This window comes from Corvus cornix, chromosome 2 (genome assembly GCF_000738735.6).
Source record: "Corvus cornix cornix isolate S_Up_H32 chromosome 2, ASM73873v5, whole genome shotgun sequence".
NCBI classification, from domain to species: domain Eukaryota; kingdom Metazoa; phylum Chordata; class Aves; order Passeriformes; family Corvidae; genus Corvus; species Corvus cornix.
The window spans coordinates 59,558,575-59,567,207 of NC_046333.1; the positions used below are offsets into that span (position 1 = coordinate 59,558,575).

At 38.2% G+C, this 8,633-nt stretch overlaps 1 protein-coding gene across 2 annotated transcripts in view; it reads left to right on the forward strand.

The window, feature by feature from the left end:
- Positions 1-7,960, forward strand: part of LOC104689213 (macrophage mannose receptor 1-like) — a 32,548-nt gene extending 24,588 nt beyond the window's left edge. For both annotated transcript variants that reach the window (XM_020584594.2, XM_019285461.3), the window contains 7 exons: positions 983-1,215; positions 2,037-2,202; positions 3,272-3,424; positions 3,858-3,974; positions 4,162-4,323; positions 6,335-6,367; positions 7,002-7,960. In XM_020584594.2, the coding sequence (XP_020440183.2) occupies positions 983-1,215; positions 2,037-2,202; positions 3,272-3,424; positions 3,858-3,974; positions 4,162-4,323; positions 6,335-6,367; positions 7,002-7,171 (1,034 nt within the window). In that variant the 3' untranslated portion in view covers positions 7,172-7,960. The remainder of the gene's footprint in view (positions 1-982; positions 1,216-2,036; positions 2,203-3,271; positions 3,425-3,857; positions 3,975-4,161; positions 4,324-6,334; positions 6,368-7,001) is intronic.
- Positions 7,961-8,633: the final 673 nt, after the last annotated feature.

Genomic DNA, 8,633 nt, shown 5'->3' on the forward strand with positions numbered 1-8,633 from the left:
GATGTCAATCAGAATGTACAGCTTCTTGGATGTGTCTCTATTGTAGAAGAATATTGTTATTTTTTACACCAAAATAAGTGATAAATAATGACTCTTCTCCTGTAGAATTATAATTATACAAATCCCAGCTGCCCAACCACATAACAGGAGTAGAGAAGGCAAAGCACAGATAACAAAACCATTTTGCCTCAGCTTTATTAAAGTAAAAATTATTCCCTGACCCCTCACTTCAGTCAGGGCCTGCAGCCTGTTCTCTCTCAGCACAGCTAACTTGCTTGTAAGAAGACCCCTCCCTACAAAGCAAACTTATAGTTTTATGGAGGCATTTTTAATTTGCTTTATCCCAGTTCCAGCTCTTCTGAATACATTTACAATCTCAAGGATGGAAATATACAGTGCCTGACTCAAACATGCAGGCAGCATTCTGGCAGCCCTTACTAACAGGTCAACAGCTTGGAGTCAACAGCAAGTGGTGATCAATTAACATCAGGTATCAAAGTCTCAGGTTGAGACTACAGATTACAACAGTTAATACCTTAAATGACTTGTCCTAAGTCCTATCCACCACATTTACCTGAAATAAATGTATACTCAGATATTTGGATTTAGTAAAATAATTTATAGCACAGAACCTGAAATATCCAATTTAGGCATCTTAGTCTGGACCAGTCATTTCTATAGCAAGTATACTCTATTTCAGGACATCCAGGATTTCACTCAGCTTTTATATTAGCATACTTGCTCCATGTTTTGAAAGTTATTTTTGGTGGGTTTTTTTGGGTTTGGGGTTTTGGGCAGTTTTATTTGGTTTTTTTGTGTTTTTGTTTGGTTTGGTATTGGTTTTTGTTGTTTTGTTTTGTTCATGAGCTTAGAAAAAGATTTTGACTTATTGACTAGGACCTTTTTGACCAATCTTTTATAGCTTCCATACTAGAGATGAGCAATATATTGTAAATTCATGCATTCAGTTTTTCCTCCACAGTGCCTTCACAGCCTGAAGTACCATCCACAAATCCAGCCTCTGGCTTTACTCATTATGGTGGCAGTAGCTATTCAATCATTTCATCTGAAATGCAATGGAAAGAGGCCAGAAAAAATTGTCAAGACAAATCTGCAGAACTTGCCAGCATTGCAGATGCCTATATCCATTCATTCTTGTGGATCCAGGTGCTGACGTATGGAAAACCAGTATGGATTGGTCTTAATGGCAATCTGGTAAGTGCTGGATAGACAGGAGGTGCAGGTGCCCAGGGAGCTCTCCTGTTTCAGCAGTCCTCTGGATGGCCAGTTTATAACAGCAGAACAACTCTTTTCTGCATGGCTTCACTGTGTAAATGCACAAAAATCTAGGGGTCCTAGACTCAGCTGAGGATTTTCATCCACCAAATGGAGTGAAGAATAACAGAAAAGGTTATGCAAGAAGCAAAAGATGAAAGCAGGAAGTACTGGAAACAGTAAAAGAAGTCAAGCTGCAGGCTGAGAGTCACAAGCCAGAAAGTACAGCTGTCATGAAGTGACTGTTAGCCATCTGAAAGCCAAATGCCCTGCTGTACTGGGGGATACTTAGAGCTATTATTATATTAATAGAAGTTACTATGAGCATTAGGGAGATATTTCAAGATTTAAGCTGTTTAATGCTTAATGTCAAGTAATCTTTATGCACAAATAGCTCCCAATTTTAATTTAAATAAAGCAGAGCAGGGGGGACAAATTCTCTGTAATTGCTCCTCTTGATATGGGATTTACTAAATGACCTAAGATGGCCTCATCTGACTTTCTCCTCACCATGTTGTAGAAGTTTGTTACTTCAGAAAAACCCTCCGAAAAGCAACGCAGTGTTGAACACTGTTCATGTGTGACTCTTGTGTTAACTCAAATTGCCCAGTGACATTGCTTAGAACAGGCTTAAAAACATGGCTTTTTTTCTGAAGAAATCAAATAGGCATATGATTATATTTACTTTATATTTATGTGACAGAACTTTTTATGTAAAAAAAAAATTTAAAAATCTATTAGCAGAATTTCTTTGTTTTCAGACTGGTGGCTATTACAAATGGACCAATAACTGGAAAACCAGATACACAAAATGGGCAGCAGGGGAACCAAAGGAGAACAGTGCTTGTGTTTACCTCGATCTTGATGGTACTTGGAAAACAGCATCTTGCAATGAAAGCTACTTTTCAGTTTGCATGATATCAGATGGTAAGCAAAGGCATGTAACAATTTCAAAGATGCATTCCTAATTCTATGAGTCTGCCTAATCCCAGAGATTTTGCTCTAGCTTGGGCTACCCCTGCAGAGGCCTATGCTTGAGGGTAGCACCTACCTCCCTGCACAAGGTGGATGTTTGCTATTGGATGATGTATGAATTTAGGCACAGGAAAGGCTCTTCTGCAAATCCATCTGGCTGCACTGCTTCCATGGTAAAACCGTTTCCATGCGATGAAGCTCTATCTTCAAGGTATATCTTACTCTTTACAAGACACGCCCATAAATCACATGAGTCTGTGTGTAATGTAAGTCGGTGCTGGGATTGTGCACTGACTGTATGAACTTCAACTGAGGAGTGTCACTGAGCCAAAAATACAGGCAAGAGTTTCACTTCCATCCACTATTGCTAGAGCTACAACTGTAAGAGCTTTGGAAATATAAATGATACTTTAACTCTTTGCAGATACATGCAGAGGCATGTTTGCATCTAGATTTTGTAGAATCGTGCTATTTTCCCTCCTTTATGTTTTAAGGCTGCAAACATTTGGTCTGCTTATGCAGTGCAAGAACCACAGATCCATGGAAGTGAATTGGAGCTGCGCCCACGATCAGAAACAGAGTCTAATTTGGCAGAGGCATGCTCCATTGATGGCTTTTTTTTCTAAAAAGTGACAACATGAAGAGACCGGGCAGCCAGACAACATGAGACTGTGGAATTAATGATTCATTAGCCTACAACAGCTTTCTGTGTTGTGATAATGCAGATTTGAGATTTGTACCAACCCTCAGGATTTGCTTTCCTCACAGTACTTCAAGGCAGTTAGTTAGATGTTGCAGGATGCAATTTGATTCCTTGTCCTAAGAAATGTGATTTGAGAAATAAGATGTTTCACTCTTTTGACTGCTTAGCTTTCCCTGCTCTCTGGGTTGGGGGAATGTGGGAATAATGTCCAGATAGATAAAGCTGGGTGAGAGAAATCCCACACTATTTATACACATAACATAGAATCATAGATGACTCATAATGCAATACCAATTTCATACCATATGGCTTCTTTAGAGATAGCTCCTACTGACCCTGCTGAGTTGCCTGGAGACTGTCCTGAAGCAGATGAACTCCAAGCTTGGACCCCTTACCACGATCACTGCTACTACTTTGAAGCATCAGCTGGGAGAACCTGGGCGCTGGCCTCCCTTGAGTGTGCTCACTTAGGTGAGAGCCTTCATTATCAACTAACAAGATTTGTGCCAAGGTTTATACAAAACTCACATAAAAATGTAAAAATACTGATTTTTTAAAAATTTAGAAATATTTTTCTACCTAATAAGCTGTTCTAAGGCTGGCACAATGAAAATAAGCTGACAAGAGTGACTTTGTGCAGTGTTCTGTCCTCAGTTCTGCAGCTTCCCTGTGTATGGAGTTGCCCATCAGCTCTTGGCTTCTGGGATACTGTCCTGGGGGCAGTAGTGGGGGGCCACAGCCTCTAAGTACTTCCAGGTCACTGTCTTCTGCAACCAGCAATGGAGAGACCAACAGAGCAGCATTAATACTGCCAGAAGCTCTTCTTTGTACAGACTAGAAAGAGGAGGTCATTACAATTGTTCCTCCTGTAGGTTATGGTTATTTGCTCATTAATGCCTTTCAGGAGCTACCTTGGTTTCAGTAGAAAGCATGGATGAATCTCACTTTCTGACCCATGAAATTCAACCACTTGGAAATAAAGTAGGAGGCTTTTGGATAGGACTTTACCAAAATGTGGAAGGTATGTCTTACTTTCAAATTTTAATGGAAAAATTCTTTGCTAATATGAGAAAATTGAGGATTACTGTACTTTTACAAAAAAACATGGGTTCCTGCTGAGAAGTGGCTTACTATAGATTTTTAAAGTAAATTGCTGAGCTAAGGAGTACATTTTAATTTTTTTTCTTACTCTGCGAGTTGCTCTGTAGGCCAGTGGTTGTGGCTAGATAATGCTGTCCTGGACTTTGTTAACTGGGAGGAGAAAGAGTTCAGTGTGGAGCATCAGTGTGTTGAAATAACTGCACCATCTGGTTATTGGGACAAAAGCTATTGCTCTTCTGAAAAAGGATTTATCTGCAAAAAACCCAAAGGTAAGTCCTCAGTGTGCCAGTCCTTAGTGACAGGGCAGATCTGTTCACTAGTAACTCTTACATCCCTTCACCACAGGTCTGGAAGTAATTTCTGGCAGTTTTGTTTGGCATATCCCACTTCTCTAACCATTTGTAGTTCAGCCTGCTTTTGTAGACTGAAAACTCTTCACATCGCTGTCTACAGTCACATGGAAATACAGTAACATCCTGTACAGCCTAGGTTGAGAATGAAACTTCCAGAAACTTTTGAATACCTAACACAGGCATTGATATGGCACCTGTCAAACACTTGTGCAAGGGTATGACTATTCCAAGAACTAATTATTGTGATAGTTATTATACCCTTGCAAGGAGGAATCAATGTGAATAATCAATCTTCCTCTTCCAGCTTGTTATTCTCAAAAATTATATGACTTCCCAACTTCTCAAACTGGCTTCATATTGACCCTGATTCAGCAACCTATAAGTCAGTAATGCCTCAGGGATTCTAAAAGATCACCTGTATTGCAATAATAATATGAAGAACACTTCCCTTCTAAATGAAAACCTCAAGTCACTAGAGAAGCTGTCTTACCAGCATTTCTGGAAAATTTCACGCAATACTGTAAATACCAGACTAATGCTTCAGAGGTAAAACACTACATGAAGTATTCCCAAGTGGAGATACAAAGGAAATTGTCTGAAAGAAAGCACTATCATTTCATTCTTCTAACTTAGATATTAAAAATCAATCTTATCTAAAAAAATGGTAGGTAGTCATCATTAAACCTTTGCACTGTAGTAGCTGTGAGATCAGATTTAATTTTCCAGCTTTTGCATTGTGCATTGTTCCCAGTAAATCATGGGGAGCATCTCTGTCCTATGTTGAAAACCTCAAAAAAGTAAAGGCTGTCTGCATAGCTAGTTTTAAGATTCTATTATTTGAATGACAAGTTAAAATAACTTGATTTCAATGCTAAAGGCATCTCAAGACATGATAGGTGGTGAAAAAATAACTGAAAATTTGGAGTTAGCATTTACTCATTTTCCAAGTAGTCTTTAATTAGAAAATAGCCCTGAAGTGCAACCAAGAAACAGTCATCTCCCATGCACTGTTAATTTCTGTGCTGAAATCAGCACACACCCACAGCAGTAAATCAGTTAATCCCTAGTAAAGATTTATTAAAAACATCCAAATTACATTCCATCCTACATAGTACTGAAATAGTAAGGAATCTCTAAAGTCCATCCATTGAATCATAAGGTGCTCCCATATGTAACTATTTCCTGCCTTAGTAGGGGTTTCTATTGATTTGTACCTATTCATTTTGCATTCTGTTTGCTTTCACTTTATATCTTGCCTTCATAAATTCTGCTCTGGGTATCAAGGGTGTTTGCAAGCTGTGACATAAAAGAGCCAAGAGGGGAAATATTTTCATGATAATTTAGAAATCTTTAATTCTATGTGTATAATTCTTCATTTCTGAGTGCTAAATTTTTTTTTTGCACTTCTTCAACAACAACAAAATTTTGTAAAGGTCTTTCATTTTTCTCTGTCTCTATCCTACACAGAGGAGAATAGGAAGATTACCCATGTGATTCAGTAGGCATTTTCTTAGGAAGACGTTTAGGAATCAAAAATTTTGTAACAGCTAGACATGCAGATCTTCCCAAAATAGGCCATGTAAAACTAATCTCCAGAGTGGTACATCATGTTCTTAATAAATTAAAATTAATATTTTAGGAAAAATGTGAAAAGGTATTTTGAATGAACACAGAAAAGAGTCAGTATTTTAATGTTGTAAATATAAAAACAATATAAAATTTCAGAAGTGGATAAGGTTAAGTAGGAAGATAAAAGCTTAGCAATGTATTTTTTACCTCAATTTGTTGCCTTTTATAGCAGACATATATGTTACTAATGCAACGGTAGAACTTCAGGGGGTTTTGTTCCTGTACTATTTTTGCAAAACAGTCAAATGTATGGATTCTAATGAAGTGTCATATCATTTCTCTCTGATATTCACTGAAGTTGAGCAGAATGGGAGCCCTATAAAGCAAAAAGGTAAGAACTTTCACAAGAAACTTGGGAGAAATCTAAATAGAGGAAGAACTTAAAATGAGTTTTCCCAAACCACTCTCTTTTATACAAGTCCTGCTGAGGGTTGCACGGTTATCAATCACTGGGGGTAACCCCAAGGTGCCTTCCCCATGCACAAGAGCACTCCCGTGTTCTTGGCCAACAGGACTGCTGCAGGGCTAACCCTGAGCTGACCAGCTCAGCACTGACCAGAGTTGAGAAGAACTTTGAGAACAGCTACAGAGTGCTTCAACTAGGCTGTTGGAAACTATGTAGATGGATATGAAAGTTTCTTCCAAAGATATTATTGTAAATAATGTAAAATAAAAATATTGTAAAACCAGTTTCCAATAATTAACATCCCATAGGCATCTAAAGCATACGTTTTCATTAAATTCTTACAAGCATCCACCACGTGCATTGTATGTCACTGTAATCCAGATCCACTAAAACCATGTTAGCTTCAGGAACAGAGACCTGACTACTGCTTAGCAAAAATTCAGGGCTCAGTTTACAGCCTTCAAGTTCAGGCAGGAGAGAACATCTTCCTCATGTTTTTATGTTGTATGTGGAAATAAAAACTACTACGGTTTCTCACAGTTATATGGATTCATTTCAGGCAAGGAAAAGAATGAAGAGACTCACCCACCTGTTCATGTCTCTGTTTGGCCACTCATTTTCTTGGCTGTGTTAACTGTTTTTGGAGCTGGCATGGCAGCCTATTTCTACAGAAGAAAAAGACAAAACCAGCTCTCAACAGATTCTGGCAATGAAACACTATTAAAATGATGTGGTGACTGAAGAGTTGGTGAGAATGGGTCCTGTGGCATGTTACTTGGAGCAGCAAGTTACTCGCTGAAATTAAAGCATGTATCTGTTAAAAGTCCCTAGTGAGATCTTAAATGAGATCTAGTGTAAACTTAAATAGCTTTCATCTTTTTGCACCAGCTGATTTTTTTTTAATCATACATATTTTACAAAATTAGAATTATGGTTTGATGTTATAATTTTGTAATGGTTAAGATGTTCTCAAGTGCTTTAGCAAGGACAGTAGTGCAAAACACCTGTCAAAAACAATTACATGTACTGAGAAAGGACTATAAAAGTCAACTAGTGAGAAGGAATGTCCAATAAAGCATGAATGCCATTTAGAACTGCATTGCTGTGACTTTGCGGACACTAAAAAACCTCAAAAATTAGAACCTGTCTAACTCTGTTGCAAAATTGAAACTCATTTCACCCCACAAACTTCACTGCATCAGACCAGCACTTTCATTGCTCCTTATGGCTATATCCTATCACACTTATAAAACTGCTTCATGTTCTTATCAGAAAACTTTGGGATAGAAAACATTGTCATGTTCATTTTCTGCCATGGAAAACACAGTTCATGTCAGTAAAGAATATTAAGACGAGGTGTAAGTTGTAATAATTTTTCAATTCAATACTGTGATTGTTAACTGTTAACACTGTTAACTGTGTTAACTCACTTACATGAGTTAAAATATTCTTACCCTTACATTCTTCCTTCTTTTTGTTAATGCTTTGAAATAAAAAAAAGGTTTTCTATTAGTATAATTTTCAGCTTTATCATTCCCTGTGAATCCAGTGAGGGGGAAGGGGAAGGGGGGTGCTCCTGCCAGCACAAGAACTCTTTTGTCAATAACAAGGAGGGCTTCTCTCCTCACCACTTTGAATTCAGCTTGAATAAGCACCAACTTCCCATTTTTAAATGCAGGAAAAAGGAACTGAAAACTAAGGAATGCAGCAGATGGTTCTGTACTAGAAATCTGTAAGAAACTAAGTTTTAGATGTCAGAAAAACAGTAGAAAGCACTACAAAATAGCTTTTAAGTGATCTGTAAATACAGTTAAGATACTAAACACTTTATGAGAAATAGTGCTTAGCAGATATCCCCAGGAAACAACCTGCCTCCCCCAGCTGCACTGAGTCTATTGAGCAAGCTGGAAAGTTGGAAAAATAAAAGAAAAAACCCAATTAATGACGTTTCCTTCCTAGGCACTGAACAACAGTTTTCTTGCTGTAAATACAAGCAAGAGTGTCGGACACTGCTGAGAACAAGTTATTTCACAAGGTGCTATGCAGCACACAGGATACTGACCCCAAAAGGTTTGCAACCGGCATGAAGCTGGTTGGTCATGTGAAAGGGCTCTGAAGCACTCAATTCCTCTTTCAGCCTATGCCAGTGTCTGCACTAATCTTTCCCCATCACTGTAGCCCTGGAAGAATC